The following is a 22,590-nucleotide window of genomic DNA, read 5'->3' as shown; positions in this document are numbered from 1 at the left end:
ATGATACCTGCAATCTTAAAATACTTTTAATATAACAAATTATTGAAATGAAAATTGAATATTTTTGGTGTTATATTTATTTTAAAAATTTTCCAATGTTGAAGAAACGTCTATAAATTTTTTAGGATAAGTTCCAGCTGATAATTAGATTAGTCTAACCAACCTAATAAAAATGGCGGACACAATAACAAATATCTTTTTCGAATTTAAATAAAAATGTTAAAATGTTACAATACTTATACTATTTTAATGCATTATATTATAATTATTTTATTTGTGATTTTGTTCAGATATTACAATATCAACGTTTGCTAAAAGTTATCAAAAATCAAGCGAGGTGGGGAGTAGGGGTTAGTTGGGGATGTAACGTTTACGTTGCTTTTTTTGTGTGTGTATATTTTTGCGCAAGCATAAGCTCTTAAAATAAAGTGACACATATTGGAATAATAATTACTTATTATAAACGTTAAAGACAATATCATTTGCTTCCTTTATAAATAAATACATAAATTGTAGAAAGGGGAAATGTCCTAGCTTACTTAACGTTAATGTTTTTATTGCTTGGGTAAATTAATTGTTTAAAATAAGGCCTGAAATGTGCCACACACAACTTTCTTTACAAATATGGTGTAATGGATGCGGCAAAATATTCTATCTCAGGTAATATATCCCCTGTTTCGTTTCAATATACTTTAAAGTTAATTTGAATCTTTCAGATATTTAATAAAGATGAGCTGCAAATTTACTAAAGATGAGAAGAAAGTGACGGCAGATTGATTAAAACGATGTTTCTACTAACAAAATGCAAATCAGGTTTTACTTTTTTTTCTTTTAATGCATAATAAAAATCACAAGTTAAACATTACTTTCTAAAGCCAATGCTAATGAAAAATTCAAAAATGGAAAGGTGACAAAAGAACGAGGGTAAGTGATATGACCTTAGCTTTCAAATGTTAAACATATTAGGTTAGAAAAAAAACAAGAAATGTTAAAATTTAGGTTTTACCCCCCCCCCCCCTCCTGGCTCCCCATTTTACAACCCGTAAAGGGACACTCCCATGGTAATTCTGGATTTTTGACCTCTTGGGGGTAATATCCAATAGACAAGCAACACTTTGGTTTCAGGACCTCTGTCTAAAAGTCCTAAATGTGTCAGGTAGTGAGTTGTGCCTGTTTTGGGCAAAGGCATTTCCCCTACTCTAACTATTAATATCGCGCAACGGACATAGCTGTAGTAGGAACCATTTTTAACGTATTTAGTTTTAAAGTGGTGTGAAGCCGAGATTCGTACCTTTCACCTCCCCGATGCATAATGTTTTAAGCTACGGTTGCGGGTATAAAAAATAGATTTTATCGATAATATTTATAGAAAGGGATTTATAATATTAGTAGTTGCTTTACCCCTAGCCTCTTGACGAGAATAATAGTCTAAAACCTACCCAAGACATATTTCACTTCTAACCTCTAGCCCTGGGCAAGGTCAGAAACTAGCTTAACTATTCCAAGAAATTTATACAGCTTCCCTGAAAAGAAAAATTAATTTGGAACAGCTATTTCTGAGATCTTTAACTAAGACCTTCTAATTTCCGAGAAATTAAGCTTTAGACAAAAAAAACTTACTAATTTATATTAAAGGATAACAGTGTGATTAATAGTATTGCGCATCTGGTTTTTATTTTATTAAAAGCAAAGTTTCTATAATAAGGGTCGGTCTTTAGGCATGTTAGAATTGTCCTATTTAATACAAACTTTGCAGGGTGAATCTTATAGTAGTTAGGTACAATTTAGAAAGCCTAGCAAATCTAAAATCAATACCAGAATGTCCGTAAGTTCATTTTAAACAATTCGATTTTTAACTTTCTTAACAACAAATGGAGGGGGCAGAAGTAACACTTTTTGAAACCGAAACTAAAAGTCAAAGGAACTCAACTAAATAAAGAGTTACAGCTCTGAGATTTGACATGGTAGTTACTTTATAGAGGTACAATATGGAACTGTTAAGAAACGGCGGTGGATCGCCGCTCACGCCGAAAACCGCCGTTTCCCGCCGAAATTTATTTGTGCCTTTTCTCGTCAAATTAGATAATTTTGAATCATCTGAGATATTTTTTTCATAAAAATTTCCCTTATATTTTCACTTGACACTTAAAATAGTTCAAACATGTCAATATTACAATAGCAAGTGTCGAGTGCTAATATATTTACCGGCCTCATACTTCTAGTAAAACCACAGTTCTCTTCTCCTGCATTAGCAACCTTCCACCTTCCTGTCATTTCTTATATTTGCATTTAACGAGAAAAGCCGAATAAAAATTCGGCGGGAAACGGCGTTTTTCGGCCTGAGCGGCGGTTCCTCCGCCGTTTCTTCACAGTTCCATATTATACCTTTTTAAAGCAACTGCCATGTCAAATCTCAAAGCTGTAACTCTTTATTTAGTTAAGTTGCTTTGACTTTTAGTTTTGGTTTCAAAAAGTGTTATTTCCGCCTCCCCCCTTTGTGTGTGTTATTAATATCCGATTGATGTGATTTTTGGAATACCTATGGATTCCTAGGACAACAAAGTTCAATAATATAAGCAAAGCAGCTCTATAATCAAGTCTTAAAAATGTAAGTGTGTCCTTAAACATTATCCTGTATTTCAGCAGTTTTTAACAGACTTAATTTTTTCGACTTTTATACTTTAAATATACTGATTCTTACCCTCTACAAGAGTTAATGTTCGTTTGTCCTACCATTTCAGAGCTTCGCTTTTATGGATGTTATCATCCTTGTTTTAAGATATTTTTGTCGCTAATTCTTTCATACACATGGAGCTTACGTGCACTTAACCATATCTAACAGAAACCTAAACAAAAATTTTAAACATTAGATTTATTGGAGATTCAATTAATTTATTTTGCGATTGAAAATTATATTCTTATGCTTAACTTGTGGCGTAAAAAATTGCCAAGATACTTTTAATTTTGAAAGAAATAAAAACGAAATTTTAAGGATTTTTTTGTAAAGGGCGGGGGGGTGGCGGCGTCTTTTTTCTGGTGGTAGTGCTCTCTCTAAAAATAGACAAAACCTGACCTAGACCTATCAGAATATTCACTATAAAGGTAGAACCATATTGATACAGTCTTTAGATAGGTCCTTCAGTACACATAGACAGACATACATCCTGTTATTAATGATTTTAAAAATAATTTTAAGGTAATGGTAAGGAGACCGACCTATAAGAACTATTACAACACCTTTTACCAACGAAATAAAACTACGAAGAATTTCTCTGCACACCACACTCTATATTGATAAAGGTAAATATACGCAGCTTCCCTTTCAATGTTAAGAATCAACTCTCTTATTTTAGGGTCTTAGATATTACAGTCTCTACACAGTTTAAGTTATTTAAATTATCAACATGCAGATATTGATTATCTTAAATCCTATATCACTTTATACGGAGGTTGCTCATGAGAAATGAACAAATGTTAAAATGAATAGGTATTTTTTTTTAAACAATCAAAAAGGGACAATACACGGATAAGAGAAAATCGTATTTTGGATTAAAGGCTATTAAAAAAACCATTAGAAAAACTTCCTTTTATTGTAGAAATGTCCCCTCCTTTCTTAAAGTGTGTCTTTTATAAGCATACCCGCTAGTTTTCTAAAGAAGTAGTGGCCATATGACAGATAAAAGAAATGGTTAGAATCTTAATTAAGTATGTTTTTTTTTCAGGAAACATTGATGTTGTTTAGCCGTATGGAAGAAAAAAATCATTTAAATATTAAGATTTCTAAATTATACCTACCTAAATGATTTGTAACAAAATAAAATAATATATTTCTTATATTTTTTATTAATTCTTTGGTTTAGTGTGTGAAGCTACTCTTTAATTCCATATGTATGTTTAATAAAGCAATCAATAAAAATTTAGTTTTATTGATATTTGCCTATTGGTTAGGATGCTAGTTCGATTTTTAAGTTTTCATGATATTCTTTACTCTTATTCTTACTCGAGATGGAAGGCTGATATCTTCAGGGATTAAATAAATTTCCAATCTACATATCCCCCACAAAGTTTGAGGTGCTAGATCGATTCCTATATTTTCACATTATGAATTTTTTTTAGTTTAATGTTTAATGCTCTTTAGTTCATTTTTTCTGGATATCCATCCATAAGTTGTGAGCTTCGCTACTTATGGATGTTGTCATTCTTGTTCTTATACTTATTCAAGACTAGGTCAGTAGATCTATGCAAGAGTAGTATCCCCTAAGGAACAGGGCCCTGCAGGGATAAATAGGGGTTACAAATAAAATATAATGTGGGAGGTTTGAGTTAAGACATCATAAATGTGATAAATGGGTAGGTATTAAGTGAAAGAGTTTCCGCGGAAATTAAAAAAAATTTATAATTTTTAACTTTTCGTTGAAACTTATTGAAATGTAACAGGATCTCTGTAAGTCTGTTCAAATGGATCCCTCTAAACACTGAACTGATATGATTCTTTACAGTGTTACTTATCTTTGGTTGTGGAAGGTTTTTAGCTTTTTTTTGTAGAGGGTACCAATACCTCCCCCCTTCTAAATTTATAAAAACTTTTTTTAATAAACTGAAATAAGAAATGGGGTTGAATTCCAACCCCCCCCCCCCCCCCCACTTCATGTGCCTTTTAGTGTATAAACACGTACTAATAATTTATAATTATCCTATTATTTAAAGAAATCAGTTTTTGTTTGATTATTATCTCGATGCCTAACCACTGAACCATTAAGTTGTGTTGGAATATTTCATTAACATCCATAAAAGTGAAGCTCTGAAACAGTAGGACAAATGTACATTAACACTTGTAGAGTGTCAATACTGAATAATCAGAATATAAATGTATAAGAGTCGAAGCAAAATTGTAAGAAAATTTGTAAAAAAAAACTACTTGATACAGGATAATGTTTATAAACATACATACAATTTTAGGACTTGATTATGGAGTTGCTTTGCTTATAATATTTTTCTTTGTTGTCCCAGGAATTAGTATACAAATTCTAACATCCCTAAATTTACGAAAAAAGCTATCCGCTCTAGACGGACGTACAGATGAACCGACCCTAATTATAGAAAAGCTTCGCTTTTAAAACTGTTAACTTAGAAAAAGGGATAACTTGAAATACTGTAATAGTTATTTCTCGTATCGTATTATAAACGGCTTTCCGCGGATATAGAATGTACAATTATAAGATTAAAACTAGTTTTTTTTAGCCCCGTGGTGCCGAAAGGCACCGGCTAAAAAAACTAGTTTTAATCTTATGATTGTACAATTCTATATTCGTAGAAAACTGGATATAATACGATGCTAGACATAGTTTTTTCGTATGGATGAGAACCGGTTCCTATCCACCGGATTCGAATGAATACAAGAAACAGTTTTATTCGTATACTTATGTAATTTAAAGCATTTGATTAATTTTTTAACATGTTATTTTATTTGAAACTTTGATTTTAACAAAACATTTGATGATATTGTACTTGGCAGCTGCCGCAACTGGCAGGTAAACGTCGACGTATTTTTAAGAAAATTTAATATGTCATAAAAACTATAAGAAAAGTTTAAAATTTGAAGTCCCTAAGTAAAAAATTGCGGTCCCAGGAGCAATTTAAAGATTTCTAGAGACCTGGAGGTTCAAGACCTGCAGGATTATACCTGGAACCTGACACCTACATTTCATATGAAGATGTAATACTATAGGATATTTTAGTATTTTCACAACATAAAATACCTACTTTATTTAGGTCAAAAAATATTTTTCATTTTTACCTGAATGACCATGCTAGGTTTGCTGGCATCCTGTGCCCTCCAGAAAGGAGATATTCAAAAAATTCCAACTCTCAATTATGTGTCTTACCCATATTTAAAAAGTCGCTCAGTTATAATCCTAGTCTTTAGTCACTTGCTCTTGTTCGTGCATACTCCTTTATGTCTAATTTAGCAGGAAAAAGAAAAAAAAACTGCAGGATACAGCAGTGGTTTTTTCACCGTTTCTCCCGTTACATATTGTACCTCATTAATGCAACTACATGCCAAATTCCAGCATTCTACTACTGTTTTAAAACACAAATACAAGGCAAACCAGCAAGAAAAATGTTCCCCTTTGTAAGTTCACGGAATGTTAGAAACACACCTTGTAATGAAATTATTTAAGTAAATAACGAATATAACAAGGTCAAGGATGACAACATCCATTAAAGTAAAGCTCTGAAATGGAAGGACAAACAAACATTAACACTTGTTGAGGGTCAGAACTGAATAGACTAAATATTAATGCATATGTCAATACAAAATTGTAAGTATATTTGTTGCAAAACTGATTAAATACATGTTACTGTTCAAGGACATACTGACGTTTTTAGGACTTGATTATAGAGATGCTTTGCTTAAAACACTATACCTTGTTGTAATAGGAATCAGTATTAAAAAAAATCAGACGAATTGGATAATTTTAACATTCAAAAATTTGTTGTCAAAAAGTAAAAAAAAATCAGCTTGTTTTAAATGGACTTCCGTACTTTCTAGTAACGATTATAAAGTTGCTACGCTTTCTATGTCGTACCTAACTATTATAGGAATCAGCATGCAAAGTTTGAAATCAATAGGACAATTCTAACCTGTTTAAATTAACGAAAAGAGCTTACTGTAATGGACGGACGGACGTACGTACGGACCGACCCTAATTATATAAAAGCTTCACTTAAAACAATGCAACCATCTCGTAATCAGTGATTAAATGGCACTTAGAATTCGAATTTCAATCTGAACTTTTGCATGAGTAATCCTTGGTAGGTTTATTTTCCCTAAATCGAACAAAAAGTTGGAAAAGTAACGGCTAACGACTGGCGGCTCAGCTGTTTTGCCATTTTTTGGATATCTATATTGAAAATTAGTCACGAAACCTATCTCCACGAGTCCACATAATACTGTTTTTCACTCCAAAACGCTATCCAACGGTTTTAGACGGTAGCTGTTGGTACTAGAAGTTTTTTAAATGGTTATTGCTATCATTCAACATGAATTAAACCAAAAATATATTTTAAAAAGTTTATTCTTACGTAATTGATGATGAATTTACCCTGAAAATGGGCAAAAAACGGCTGAACGGCTGAGCCGCCAGCCATTACTTTTCCAACTTTTTGTTCAATTTAGGGAAAATAGACCTACCAAGGATTACTCATGCAAAAGTTGAGATCGAAATTCGAATTCTAAGTGCCATTTAATCACTGATTACGAGATGGTTGCATTAAAAAACCCCCCCTTAAAAAGAAGCCATGATTGTAATACATGAAAAGTATTGTTTGAAAGTATGATTATATTTTATTATAAATTTGAATATAATTAAGAAATCATAATATAAAGATGAAATTGAGTAAAATACTTAACAGTTATCACAAAAACATTGAAAACATTTTTTTTCTCTCGAAATTTTGTTGCTAAAAACTTTAATTAATAATTTAACATAAGGGATAGTTTTATGACAGATAGTACCAAACATAAAGCTTGAGCGTGAAAGTTGATTTACAAAAAAAATGTTTTAATGATAAAACAAGGTTGACAACGTCCATTTGAAGTATTGAAGCACAAAAAATTAAAAGATGATTAGAAAATAAGCAAATAGGTAACAAATTAACATTAATAATGAATGCTAATAAATCAGATGACTCATCTGGAATAATTTCATATGCATATAATATAATAATGCAATTGAGTTACATGCATCTTTACATGCCTTTACATGCCTTTAGAGCAACCAGAATTTAAGTTCTTGCTAAAACATAGAAAATAAAGATACTTGTCCTTTCATCTATAAACACAAAAGTCTCGTTGAACAAAGTCAAACTTAAAATTGATAGGTACTATTATCCAAAAAAATTGGAAATTAAATTAAAACACCAAAGATATACGGACATCTCAATTTAGAGTAGAGTAACAAATAACTTTCTTTTTCAAATTAAATATCACAAAAATGGAGTAATAATAATCATTAGAAAAATATTATATTGAATTAAATAGTATTAAATATAAGAGGGATGTGTGCTAGGCCAGATTATTTATTTTTAGAAATAATGCGGTATAATAATCATTTAATTGGTTTTGTATAAACTTTAGGCTAAACTATGCACACATTCTTCTTATTATATTTATCACTACACGACGACATTAGATGATTTTTCTTGTGTGCTGGTGTAAAATTGAGTTTCATCTCGTTGGTTTTATTTCCTCCTAGGCAAACTGGAACCTCTAAAATAGAAAATACTTTTTAGTTGCAAAGGTACTCTATAATTCGAAATGTCTGTTTATATTTTCACATTGTGACTTATTACAAGAAAAGCTAAGGACAATAAGAGCAACTACACCTTTTATAAATGATTATAACCTATTACTAGCGGATACACTCATAGACGCCTCAAAGAGCACTTCCCTGGACCTATAGGAAGCTTCACTGCAAAGGAGAACCATATCGGTTCAGCAAATAGCAAATTTTTTCGCTACAGACAAAAAAAAGCATACTGCTTTACAAAATACTATTGGCATCCAGGGCTCTGTATTCAAAAAGGCAGAAATGGTCTAGAAAGATAGCTCAAACCCATTCCAAGAGTAAAATCGGAAATTAACATAGCCTAAATCTTTCACAGGACCTATGTGAAGCTTGCATAAACTAGAGAACCAATCGGTTCTGTAGTTTCTTAAATCTTAAGCCAGACAAAAAAATCGTATTACTTTATACAATAGGAGGATAGGATATAAAGAAGAAAAGCTTTTTTTAGTCCGTAGCACTTACCATTGAACCTATTTATATGGATCTCCTTTACTGTTAAGATTCCTAATTGATCCAGGGAAGGTTTTTTAACTATTTTGAGGAATGATTTCTCCACCCTCCCAACAGAAATTTATCCTCCCCACCCCCCTAAAATTTTTTTTCTTTTTAAAACAAAAATTGAAAATGAAGAGTCCACTACCCCCTCCTTTGCCAATCCTCCTGGCACAACACTGTGCACGTCACTACATATATGTCTCTAAGTACTAATTAAGCATGGTAGTGAGTTACACCAGTTTTGGGCCAAGGCCTTCCCTTCTTATCTAACTACTTATGTCACACACCTGACACGGCAGCAATGGGAACAATTTTTAACGTCTTAAAGTATGACGCAGTGTGGGGCTGAAATTCGAACCTATCACCTTGCCAAAAAACGAGCTGATGCACTGCGTGTTATGCCACAGTCGAGGATTATAAAAATATTACCTTTTATAAATCAAAGAGAGAAGTGAGCGGCTTATTAAAAATCATTTTTTAACCTCTGAAATTTAAAACGGAATATTAATATAATCTACATGTTTGAAATGGACGTAGGTATGGACATTCTGATAAAGAATATATGAGATTCTATGCTTTTAAATCGTACCTAACTTCTACATGAATCACTATGCAAATTTTGAAATCTATAACACAAAGCTAATATGCTTAAATTAACAACAAGAGCTATTCCTTTACAGTCGCACAGACTGACCCTAGTTAAAGAAAAACTTTGCAATTAAAAAGTTGAATAAAATAAAACTGTTCGTGCTTTTAGGATCATGGAAAAAACGAAGGAAGAAAACGAAGTAGCAGGTTTCGTCGTATTTTACCAGTAGCTTTGATAAGTTATTTAAGGTTAAGTTAGGAAAATGTTAATGATTGCCCCGCAGGGGCTAGAAATAGAAGAAATGCTGCTGTAAAAATACGACGAAACCCACTACTTTGTTTTCCTTCCATGATCCCCTTTTTCAACTTGTAAAATAAAAGTTAATAAATAACTTCCTATTTGTGGTGCTACCCTCCACCCAAAAACTCACTAGGACCTATGAAATTTACTCTGTAAAGGAGAACCATATACAAGGTTCAGCAGTTAACAACATACTTTGGTACAGAGAGACAAAAAATATCCTGTTACTTTATTATAAGGATAGGTGTATAATTTTAACTTTAAGCTATTTAGAATTTCCGTACGTAAATCACATCAGCTGATTATTTCTTGTTTTAGTTTGTTTATAATTCTAGATTTTTATTAAAAAATACATACCAATGAGTAGCTAGCTAAATATATATATTTTTTTTCTTCAAAAAATCAAAAAAAATAATTGATTAAATTGTTTTTTACTTAAAAATAAAATTACAAATAATGTTATAAGTTTTTAAAAGACAGCTTTTTAAAAACTTTTTAATAAACTTCAACTATTGATATGGTTTGGCTCGATTATAATCAGGGATAGAAAGATAAGAAAATGATTTTTAAAATATTGAGAAAATGAGACTTGGTATAGAGTAACTTTTTTTTCGCTGAACGATGTAATTAGGCTTGTAAATCTATAATATGGGGTCACTATTACAATCTCTTATTATTTTTGTTTATAAAAACTTAGCAATTGAAGCAAAAAATAGGAATTTGTTTAGGTTGGGTTATATTTCAGTTGTACTAAAATCGGTTGACCTACTGAAAAATTCGGTCGACCTCTAAAATGCTTTTGTGAACTGGGCTAAAATGCAAATTTCTTTTTAATACATCAATTTCATGTCTTGTTCTAATTGTAGAAAAATACAATTAACTACTATGGGGAGTGGGGCAACTCACATCTGTACTTTATCTGTTAATCATGCATTGTAATAATCCTTTAGAATAGTCTTAGTTTCAGTGCAATAAACAAATTTTTCTTATTTTTTTATTGTGTTATTCTCTTATGCGCAGCAACTCTACAAGTTGCTACTTTTATAGTGATCCATTACTCGTAATATTTACTAAGTATATTTGCGATTACTTTTATTTAATGAAATCTTCCAATTTTTAACATTTACAAAACGGCCTGCTTTATTGCATCTAGATCCATGACAGATCTATATAGGAAATAAACGTCTATAAATGAGCTTGAGTCTTCCAATGGTGAAGTATTTAAAACTCATAGTGCTCCAATAATCCTCATTAAACTCTCATTGACCAAAGCGATAAGACCTTTATTCTATTTGTTTATGGAATGAATTAAGTTTTTCACTTCATGTAGATATTTGAATTACATTGAAGTATTTAATCCCTAATTCACAAATAAAAATTATACATTCATAATAGAGTAAATCTAAGAAAACTGTATTTTAAAAGAATTAGATTGAGGCGACACATCCTTTTTGTTAAAATATTAAAACTAAAATTTTAATCATATTAACCCTTTGGTGATGGTAACATGAAAAAAATATAATTGAAAAAATCTTTTTAAAATCATTTAAATTAATAAATATTTACTTCTTTCTTTTAGATAGTAATGGCGGGGGTGGAAAATTGATTTATTGAGAAATAGATAAATAGATATGTACTTATAGAAAACTAGCCAATAGCGATATAGTTATATTAAGCCAACTCTAGTAATATACATATATAGACAGCTGTCACTACAGATTTTTTACTGAAAAACAACCTTCTTTGGAAAAATGAAAACCTATATATGCTTTCTACCATGAGCTTAGCAATGTTAAAACGAAAAATTCAATCATTAATTAGACAATTTTTTTTATTTACTTGCACTTTTTAACAATCCCTACATTTTCTAACATGGCTCCTAAAGTACAAACAGTAAAAATTATTTCTCGCATCTCATTATAAACAGCTTTCCCTGGATATAAAATGTCGATTATAAGATTAAAACAATTTTTTAAGCCCCTAGATGCTAAGGCATGGTCTTAAAAATCTGATGATTGTACATTTTAATAATCATACTAGCAGCTGCACCCCTAGCATATAGGGCACAAAAAGAGCTGAAAACCATTTTAAAACAACCTAAAATCCTCCGAGGGCCTTTATGAAGCTTCCCTAAATTGTATAACTCTATTGGATCAGTAATTACTGAAATCTTAAGCTACTGACAAAAATATGTTACTACTATATATAATAGGATAATACCTGTAAAATACCTCTTGGGGGCGAGGTGCTGCCTTAGACTTGAGCCCATATAATAGGATAAAACTGGATATATTATGGATGAGAACCGGTTCTAATCCACCGGATATTAATCAGTTTCAAATGAATACAAGAAAAACAAGTATGATATTTATATTTCCAAAAACTAGAGCTCTAAAAAGTTCTAATGACAATTTTTGTACACCCTCTAACATTTATAATATCTTTTAATCCTTAATAATTACAGGTTACATCTTAATTTTGCACACTCTTTAACAATTATAATTATATAATATGTTTTAATCCTTAACTATTACTACAGGTTACAGCTTAATTCTGTGGCACAAAGGAAATCCTGAGAAAGTTTTCTTTTATGAAACATTGACACAGATGACACTAGGAATCACAGGTAATTTAAGTTTATTTTCATTTTTAACGATTTTAATCTAAACATTGTTCAAAAATCAATAGTATATGTAGGGCCTTAACCCTTAATGGTCAAGGGGGGGGGGGACCATGAAATGCTAATTAGGAGATTATTTCTATTATTATTTCTTATTGTATAGGAAAGACAGTTTTAGACACACCCAGTGCATTGTTTACTTTAAAGGCAGTTGCTATATAATACAAAAACCTTAGCATGTTTTTTTATCATGGTTCATAACTGTTTTTCTCGTATTCATTCAAATCCGGTGGACAGGAACCGGTTCTCATGAATACGAAAAAACTATGTCTAGCATCGTATTATATCCAGTTTTCTACGAATATAGAAATGTACAATCATAAGATTAAAACCAGTTTTTTTAGCCGGTGCCTCCGGCACCTCGGGGCTAAAAAAACTAGTTTTAATCTTATAATTGTACATTCTATATCCGCGGAAAGCCGTTTATAATACAATACAAGAAATAACTATTATCTGGTAGAACTATATTGTAGTTGTTGAGGAATATCCAAGTTTTTTATTTTGTGGTGAGGGTAAATAAATTTAATAGCAGAAGTAAAAGGCAGCATAAAGCACATCAAAAATTTTTTGGGGTAGAAAATGTTTATGATGTCATACTATAGAATAGCAAATGAGAGGCCAGTATACACAGTAATTGAACAATGGTAAAATTTATGCTAGCCTCTCATTGGTTATTTGTTGTATGATGTCATAATCTGTGAAGGTAATCATCCTCTTTGAGATATTATACGTTTTATTTTTTTTGGGGGGGGGGGGGATACTCCCTTGTAATGGATAGGGGTGCCTAGTAGTCACCCCCACACTAGAGGTAAATTCTAAATGTGGTAATCCCCTCTTTACCTTTCCCCCTTGGACGTCCCTGAACTGTTGATACAAAATTTTAGATGACGACTGAAAACTTTGGTTTTCTAGGTTGTGTTGAGGGTCCTATTCAACTCTGCCTGACAATTTATCTCCTACTTGTTGGCCTATTGAAGATACCACTCTATGGAGTTATCACCTATGAGTTAGATCAGTAAGAATTTTTTTTTTTTATTATGTCCGTAAAACTACTAAGAAGATGTTATTTATTCATCTGTTATTTGAGATTGTATTATGTGCATGTACTCTCAAAAAAACTTCATCTATGATATTATATGAATCAAATTGTAATTTAGGCATTTAGATTCATATAACAAATGTAAAAGTGAGGGATATTTATACAAAAAGGAGAAACAAACTTTTTAGGGGAAATATATTTCTTGGTTGGTATCTATGATAAATTTTTGAATTAAGCATTGAAGATTCTACTTGCCGATTCTCAATAACTCACTTTGCTCTCTGTCTATCAGTTTTAATTTTGTTTTATAAATTGTTTTTAACTTATGAGATTATAATCCTTATCTTCAAAAATGGTATGTAATTTAAGTGTGATTAGTCAATTAAAAAATAAATGATCTATTAAGAGTCAAAGTAGATAGTATTCCTAATGATTTAGTGATAAAATATTAATCTTCTTAACCAAACCTAATATTTTTTTTAGGTTTGGAAATGAAGTTCCTCAGCTTGATATTCCAATAATATCAATGTTTTTCTCCTTCCTGAGTATTGTGACCAGCACAGTCAAATTAAACATATTCTATGTGTTTATAGTCCAAATCCGCAAAGCAGAGGACTCAACAAGATATGCCAGCATGACTTCTAAATATCTACCAATGTTTCTACATTCAATTCTGTACAGAGTTGCAGCATACTCATTCTTTTGTATATTTCTGTTCAACTATGCATATATTCCATTTTGCTTAATCTTATTCTGCAATGTTGTGATAGGTTACTACTTTGATAGACCAGTAGCTCTGGAGGGACATATAAGAGAAAAATACAATACATATGCTAACAATCATTCAAAAAATGGTTTAGCAAAAGCCCACCAAGAGCTGGGAAACACTCCAGTTTGGCTAAACAGTTTACTAGGGATGTTCACTCCAACTTGTTTTCTATCAGGACCTATGCCTGACTTTGTAGACCTTCTGACACCAGAGGAGTACAATGAAGTTCAGAAACAACTAGCCAAGCATCAGAAGACAATTCTTAGATGGCAAACAATTACCTCAACATTCATTATTTTGTTCACTACAGGTCTAGTTTTTTGCCTGATCAGATTTACAGAAATAAAATATACTCCAAACATTCTCTCATTTTGGGATTTTGACTTGTATTGTGGACTCATAGTGGTGCAGTCAATGATATCTCTGAGCTTTATGATTAATTCAGAAAGATGGAAAAGATTTGGTTTCCTTTTTGTTCAGAGAATCAACACTCAGAGAAGTCAGCATATGAAATTTCTGATCTCTTTGGGATCTGAGGTTGTAGTTTCCTTGTTGAAAAGAAGTCAGAGAAAGCTACTTTTTAAGATCATAAGTGGCATTTGCTGTCTTTTTCTTCTTGCTTTGCCTTTATCAGTATGTTTTCTATCAATGAAAGCATCTCATCCCAATGTTTACATTGTTAGCAAGAGTGAAAATTTGATTAATCTAGAAATAATAAAAGGAAAAATTATCAATAAAGAATTATCAAAGTTGCCAATACAGCAAAACTCAACAAAATGTTCTGTTTTCAATAAAATTGGAGATTTCAATGGAAATATATTAATCCTGGATCAAGATTGTATCAGTAAAAATATACCAAGTTTATCAAGTAAGAATGATATCGAAGAAAAATTCAAAGGAGCAGCTGGAATATTGTTTGTTTCCAATCAAAAATACAAAGACACCCAGAGACCGTGGAATTATCATATCTATAATACAAAGTAGCTTGATGTCTGTCCGTCTGTCCGTCTGTCCGTCTGACCGTCTGTCCGTCTGTCTGTCCGTCTGAAGCTTAAGATCTCAGTAACCGCTGAACCGATTGGGCTCTACTCTTCAGGGATTATACCTACTGGTCCTGTGATGGTTTTAAGCTATTTTCCTGGGGGGTGGGACACCCCCAACCCCCCAAAAAACTAAAAAAAACACCCCCCCAAAAATTTTTTTTTTACATTTTTTGTAAAATCTCAGTAACTGCTGAAAAAATTGGGCTCTACTCTTCTGGGAATATACCTACTGGTCCTCTGGTGGTTTTAGGCTATTTTTTAGGAGGGTGGGACACCCCAACCCCCCTAAAAATAAAAAAAAAACCTATTTCCAAATTTTTTATCTTTGTAAACAAAAACCAGTAATTGGGTTGGGGGAACCCCACTGCACCATGGGGCGAAGCCCCCATGAACCCCCCCCCCCAAAAAAAAAAGAAAAAAAAAATTTCACCAAAAATTTTTTTGGGCTTTTTGTAATTTTTAAAAATTGACATCTTTAAAAAGTTGTTGCAATTATAGGTATTAAATAAAATTTACAGAGGAGAGTTTTAAATTTTTGTGTATATGTGGTCCAATCAGTGAGACTATCAGAGCTTGCGCCGCATACAGGGTACTCGCTTATGCTCACCCCGTACGAGATATACGGTGAACAACCTGGGTTTAATTTTTATGAATTCAAATTTTTGTGCATACGGTGCACAACCTGGGTTTAATTTTACCAAAGAGTAATTCGGCAAAGAATAACTTTTTTGAAAATATAACTATAACATTATTCTGGAGGGTTGACTTTCCATTACCTCATGGGGCGAAGCCCCTAGAGGCTAGGGGCGAAGCCACTAGTTTTTCATAGTGTAACAGAATTTCCAATCATTCTTGTAGATTTTTTTGATGGTCCAAAACTGAAAGAAATGTCTGGTGATGTTATTGAATTGCATGCTGGTGATATTAGCAAGTTACTGCTAGATGATACTTCCTCTATCTATAAAAAGAAATGTTCTAGTTTTCCATATATTGGCAGTGTTGAATACAATGTTTTACATAACAAAGAAAGAAAAGGTTTTTACCTTGGCTGTAAGGGAAACATTAAAAAATCCATCAAAAAACTTCTTTGTCAGGCAAAAGGTCATGAATGCCCAGAAATTGAACACTTTGAAAATATTCTATTAAGAAGAGATCCATTTAAAGCATGCAATGACATGGAGAACAGGCCAACTGATGGGGATCAATTTAAAAATCACTTATTGCCAAATTGGATCTGTACAGATTTAAGCCTCAATTCTGATCTCATATTCAATGAGTCAAAATATGTTGATGTGTATAATAGTGACCAATTTATTCTGCAGGTAATAAAGTTTACATAAAGGCACTAAATCTGATCCATTTATTAAAATAAATTTTGAGCCATTTATCAACTTGTTACTTGCAGAAAACAAGGATAACAACATCAATAAAAGCAAAGCTAATAAGATGACAGCAATCATAAAATTACAGAAACTAAATAAAATATTAAAATCTCAGCCAAAATTTTATCCCAAAGTTATTAATCCTATTCACGTTTAAATAACTTTCTGGTATCTTCCTAAATTTTAACATAAGTGTTTGAAAAAGCTAAATTCCCCCTCTTTTTGATACTAATTAGTTGATTATTCTAAAATATCCTAAAACAAAGGGGGATTTTACTTGCTGGTATATGGTCTAAGACTTTAAAACAAACAGCATTAGAACATTTAAATTTTGCTTGGCATTTGAGATACATTTAAAAATTTGAAAAAAAGGGGGCTAAACCCCTGCTGCGGATGGATTCCATTGTTTTCCAACATTTTTCCTCTTTCTAACTAAATTAGACAAGTTTGAATAATTATTGACAAATTTACTACTTTCTACGGTGACAGAATATTTTTTAAAAGGAATTAATTCTTTCAACTTTTTTTTCTTTCATAGTAAAATATGCAAAACATGTTTTTTTTCTAGGATTGTAAGATAGAACTGAAAACCAAGAGTCTTGAATGGGGACAAGTTTATATGATGAAAAGGTACATTTTCTTTAGGCCATTTTCTAAGGTTAGGTATGGTACCTATCATTATCCCATATAGCAAACAGGGTTATCAATATATGGTTATTCTAAAAGCTTAAGAGAAATTGGTGAAATTCTTTTCAATATTTCTATGAGTGTCAAAAATCATTAACAACAAAAATACTATGTTTAGGGATGAGATTTCGGAGATCAGGTTTTCCAGACCAACAAAAGATTGTACTGTATTAAAAGCAGTGGGAGGTAAATGATAAACCTTATTTTTCTCCAGTAAAATATTATTCAGTCACACAGATATATACAGACAGGAATTTCACTCAAATGGTAGTAGCACTATAAAAAGCTTTGTAAATTACACTTTTTCCAGAAAAAGGAGTATTCATATTTAGTGATTATAATAATTTTTGTCTGTAATTTGTTCAAATGAAATATTTAATTTAAATCTTTAAAGCTAGTTATGTGTGTAATGATTTTAGTCAGAAGTGAAGTTTTTTAGAAATTTTAATTACTCTTAAATTTTTTTTGTGAGAATTGTCAAAATTTTATCAAAAAGCAGATGTAAACTTCCAAAAGCAAATTTAATTCTCTGGATTATAAATCTAATCTCCCTTTTATTTTTTTTTGCGGTAAAGAGCAAATTTATTTTTCACATAAATTGTCAGGTCAGATTCAGGTTTAAGTTACTATCCTCCAGATATCAAGCAATCTAACCATTTTCTAAAACAATTGTTCCCTTACCTTCAAAATATTAAAGTCACAGCTGTTTAAATTTTGAAATACAAAAAGATAAAAGGGTGAAGGAAGAAATATATGGCTTTTACTGAAAAATAGTCGTAAATTCTTTATTAAACAGTGGAGATACACAAAACTTCTAGCTTAAATGTTAAGTTACGATAAAAGGGGGGAGGTGTTCATCAATGCCCCCCATGACCAATTAAGCTGTGGAAAGAGTCCTGACTTTAGAGGGTTAAGCTTCTGTTGTTGGTTTAGAAAGATAGAAAGATAGTCTGATAGAAAAATCGACAGACAACCAGACAGAGATAAAAAGATAGATTCATAGATATTTGGTAAATTGATAGAGAGAAAGATAAATAAATAATTGGATATATAAATAGATAGATGACTTGCTTGTGATAATTACACCTAATACATAAATGGAAGTATATGATAAGAAGTATATTGATAAATAGTTAACAACAAGAATATATACATGGATATACACATAAAACCAGACTTTTTCTAAATTAAAAACAAATGAACATAAAATCGTCAATTTTAAAGATTTTATTAAATTTTAAAATTTGGGAAGCAAACTAGGTATATGACTATTAGATCATTGAATGAAATCGCCGCAAGCATCAATCACCGCCTCTACCCGTTTCCTCAACCGCTGGTAGTCCCAGGTAAAAATGTACCTGTCCAAGCTGACGAAGATCTCCTTCATATTGGCAATGAGGGGGGTCTTGTGGTATGAGCAAATCTATTGGTGCATGCTTCAAAGTAGCTCCAGGCCCAAAAGTCCATTGAATTAAGATCGGGCTGCTGGAAGGCCACGTTTCCTTAACATTGTGAGTAACCGCAGAATCCAAATTCACCCAACTTTCAAGCTACCCTTTGACACGGAGGACTTTATTTGGACCACAGTTGAGCTAGAACGACTTTCTATACGTTTTTGGAAATGGCATGAAGATACAGCTGGGTTTGTCAGTGCAATCCATTGTCTAAAATGAGTTTTTAAGTCCCATATGGGTCTTAAACGTTGAGAACCGAGAAATTTTCACGATTTTACACGATTTTTGACGTTTTTGACATCTCTAAATCTGTCACGTTTCACTTTGCTGGAGTACTACAGCCAAGCCATTTTAGATGGAGAGCTCTAGTCTTTTCTAGTGTCTTACTTATGTATCTAACAGTATCCCCAGCAAGTTGCATAACTCTACCTCATCTAAAGATGGGCTGAGATCCAATTTAGTGGGCCCTAGTCGAGAATCCAAATTATATCACCAGCGCATTTGGAATCTGCCTTGTTGAACATAAGCGCGGCCAGCTTGGAGTACGAGCCCTTTTTCGTCCAAAGATTTTTTTTGTGCTAAAAGGTCATTACCTAAGCTTTTTATAGTGGGGGCAAACTTCCTGATTGGTCAAGTAGTTTTGACGCTATGACCGTTTAAAAAAAGTCCGGTTTTATGTGGTGCACCCTGTATATTCTTATAATAAAGTAACAGGATGTTTGTTTGTTTGTTTGTGTGTCTTTTTGTACCGAGGGATCTCGCTAACCGCTGAGCCATTATGGTTTTCCATTATAGAGTAGCTTCTCATAGGTCCTGGGAAGGTTTAAAGCTATTTTGGGGGAGGGTACCACCACCCTAACATGAGAAATCACAAAAAAAATAAAATAAAAAAAAAACGCTGCCCTGCAGTATATTATTAGTATTAGTGGAGAAAAAGATATTTTTGCAGTAAATACCTGATTTTAACATATAAAAACAACTTTACGTGTTCCTAGAGGCCTCTAGGGGAGTAGCTGCTAGTTGTTTATAAAGATAGATAGTTTAATCTATACTACAAAGTAGAAAAATGTCTGTCTGTTTGTTATTTTGTACCAAAGTATCTCGCTAACTGCTAAACCGATCGGGTTCTTCTTTACAGGGTAGCTTCTCAAATGTTCTGGGAAGTTTTATAACTATTTTGGGGGAGGGTACCATAACCCTCTCCCCACTAAAACTAAATTGAAAAGTGGGGTTTGGGATTCAACTCCCCCCTCCTCAAGAGGCCTCTAGGGGCAAAGCCGCTAATAAATAAATATAGGAAAATCGCTATAATGCATGAAACATATAATGTTTTACAAATAATCTTTTGTTTTTCATTCTATGTCGATTATATATAGAAATATGGACAACCATTTTGAAATATAAATATAATTAAATGATATAACATATTTAGTGAGACATCAATGCACCATATACAAGAACCTTAGTGAAGAAGATAGAAGGCCTTATTTAAGGACTTATTCACAAGGTAAACCTCCTAATTGTGATAGTAAGACTAGTAAGACTAAAAATGTTATTAGTCCTAACTGGAAGGGAGCAGGATGGTATAGGTTCCAACACCCAGCAGGTAATAAGTTAGCACAGTCACCTCCAGGGTCGTGGCATTGTGGGACAGTTAGAGCTGGTTGGTCAAACTCAACACTACCAGATAATCCTGGTGATAGTGTGGATATCAAGATTTGCTTTGTTTCTGATTTTTTTGGTAAAAATGATTGTTATCGTTCAAATAGAGGCAAAGTGACTAATTGTGGTTCATACTATGTCTACTATCTTGAAAACACACCCCACTGTAATGAAAGATATTGTGGTAACAACTAATTATAAACATAAATAAACAACTAATAACTTTCAAATATTAGTTATTATTTCTTGTTTATAATTAGTTAGTATGCACTAGACAAATTATGATTATCCACATTAGAGACTTTACTTTACTTTACTTAAACAATCATTAGCATTATCATAAGCATTATCATGATAGTCTGACCAACCAGCAAGGTTAATAGCTGTGCTAATTTATATTACTAGTAGGGTGTTGGAATCTATACCTTCCCTCTTCACTGGTATATTAATATGTTTGTACAATATTATCTTATGAATGTATCAAAACAAAATTAATTTAGTTTAAAATTTTCAATTATTTGAGTTATAAACTTTAAACCAAGAATGACAACATCCATAAGGAGCAAAACTGGAAAAATCGTGGATGGGAATATATACAAGGAGATTTAAATAGTATTGGAGAAAATAAACACAAAATCTTATTTCATTTTGTATGATGACTGACACACCGAAGGCCAAAGTTTGAAAATCAGACCAAGAACCTCAAAGATATGGGGAAATATGTGAAAATATAAAAATTTAAACTGATTCACAGGAATCATATTTCTCTCCTAATCATGTCTTACGGACAGATTAATGGACTAACGGACAGTCATAATGCTATTGATATAAAGTATATGAAATTGAAACCCCATTGTGTTGCCCATGTCCTAAATATTTTGTATATAACTTAGTAAGAGGAGGAGCTAGGCAATGTACAAATAATTTAACAAGAATGACAACATCTATAAAAGCTTAAAATACTGACAAATAAAATTTTAAATTATAGATAAGCAGCAAATTAAAAAAAATAATAAACACAATATTCTTGAAAAGTTTAATCAAAAGTAATAATTCAGTTTAGGTATCACCAGTTCAAATCAACAGATTAATTAGGACCTTACCATTTCAAAATATTTTTAAAGTTTACATTTTTGATAAACTTACAGACTTTTTGATTATAGATTAGATATTATCCAGATTTTAATATTACAGGCAACCATTAACACATCAGTAAACGCGAAGCTTTTCTGTAATTAGGGTCGGTCCGTCTGTACATCTGTACGTCCTAGACGGATAGCTTTTTTCCGTCCTATCGATTACAAACTTTGCATGGTGATTACTGTAGTAGTTAGGTACGATTTAGAAAGCGTAGCAACTCTATAATCATTACCAGAATGTCCGTACGTCCTTTTCAAACATGTTGATTTTTTTACTTTTTTAACAACAAATTTTTATGTGATCTAATTATCCGATTAATCTGATTTTTGGTATACTGATTCCTGGGACAACAAAGTACAATATTATAAGCGAAGCAACTCTTTAGTCAAGTCCTAAAAATGTAAGTATGTCCATAAACATTATCCTGTTTTTCAACAAATTTACTTACAATTTTGCTTTGACTTTTATACATTTATATTCTTATTATTCAGTTCTGACACTATACAAGTGTTAATGTCCGTTTGTCCTACAGTTTCAGTGCTTCGCTTTCATGGATGTTGTCAACCTTGTTAAATGTAGAATTTAAGCTATTTGTTACAGACGGACAGACTCAAACTAAATGTAGAAAAGCTTTGTTTCCAATGCAAATATTTTGTAGATTTAAGGAGTTAGGGTTATGATAATCAAAGATAAATAAAGCTTTAAAGTTTTAACAAAGTTGTTGAATATATTAGAAAAAGAATTATTTATCAACCATTGTCCTTCCCCTCTCTCCCTGAGAAATATAATGTATGCAATAGTTACAATAATCTTTATAATAAATACAAAGCTAATTTTTTTCTTTCTAATAGTAAATATGCAGGGAAAAGGGAATGATATTCTGACAAACAATTCTAAAGGAAAATTTCCTCACAACCCCTTTCCTCTTTTCCTCCTCTTCTTACCCACTCCTCTTCAGTTACAAGAAGAAAAAAATAAACCCACAACATACTATAAAGG

The 22,590-nt window shown here is 31.9% G+C and overlaps 2 protein-coding genes and 2 long non-coding RNA genes across 4 annotated transcripts in view; 3 read left to right on the top strand and 1 right to left on the bottom strand.

Moving 5' to 3' along the window:
- LOC145306923 (uncharacterized) overlaps window positions 1-15,207 on the top strand; it is a 51,230-nt gene extending 36,023 nt beyond the window's left edge. The window contains exons 8-10 of the mRNA XM_080149262.1: window positions 12,275-12,361; window positions 13,328-13,430; window positions 13,938-15,207. Of these exons, the coding sequence (XP_080005388.1) occupies window positions 12,275-12,361; window positions 13,328-13,430; window positions 13,938-15,207 (1,460 nt within the window). The remainder of the gene's footprint in view (window positions 1-12,274; window positions 12,362-13,327; window positions 13,431-13,937) is intronic.
- On the top strand, window positions 714-3,834 carry LOC145306847 (uncharacterized). The gene is made up of 3 exons (XR_013875244.1): window positions 714-813; window positions 3,197-3,300; window positions 3,723-3,834. It is a non-coding gene; the product is annotated as an uncharacterized LOC145306847 (long non-coding RNA).
- On the bottom strand, window positions 7,329-9,370 carry LOC145307121 (uncharacterized). The gene is made up of 2 exons (XR_013875306.1): window positions 9,276-9,370; window positions 7,329-8,272 (listed from the first exon to the last, which is right to left on the bottom strand). It is a non-coding gene; the product is annotated as an uncharacterized LOC145307121 (long non-coding RNA).
- An 884-nt stretch (window positions 15,208-16,091) lies between the features above and the next one.
- Window positions 16,092-21,354, top strand: LOC145307338 (uncharacterized). Its single transcript, XM_080149716.1, has 4 exons — window positions 16,092-16,588; window positions 17,217-17,278; window positions 17,454-17,521; window positions 20,222-21,354. Exons 1-4 carry the CDS (start codon window positions 16,154-16,156, stop codon window positions 20,644-20,646), a joined length of 990 nt encoding a protein of 329 aa, XP_080005842.1. The 5' UTR covers window positions 16,092-16,153; the 3' UTR covers window positions 20,647-21,354.
- Window positions 21,355-22,590: the final 1,236 nt, after the last annotated feature.

The sequence above is a fragment of the Acartia tonsa genome, chromosome 15 (genome assembly GCF_053477335.1).
Source record: "Acartia tonsa isolate MP-2025a chromosome 15, ASM5347733v1, whole genome shotgun sequence".
NCBI classification, from domain to species: Eukaryota; Metazoa; Arthropoda; class Copepoda; order Calanoida; family Acartiidae; genus Acartia; species Acartia tonsa.
The sequence above is the reverse complement of the archived record's forward strand: the minus strand, read 5'-3'. Positions and strand labels throughout refer to the sequence as shown.

What these genes read in the sequence shown, in the direction of transcription:
- LOC145307338 (XM_080149716.1), top strand. Translation starts at nt 16,154, where the DNA reads ATGTCTGGTGATGTTATTGAATTGCATGCTGGTGATATTAGCAAGTTA. An exon ending in GTGACCAATTTATTCTGCAG is followed by an intron (nt 16,589 to 17,216) that starts GTAATAAAGTTT and finishes TTTTTTTTCTAG; the next exon opens with GATTGTAAGATAGAACTGAA. An exon ending in CAAGTTTATATGATGAAAAG is followed by an intron (nt 17,279 to 17,453) that starts GTACATTTTCTT and finishes TACTATGTTTAG; the next exon opens with GGATGAGATTTCGGAGATCA.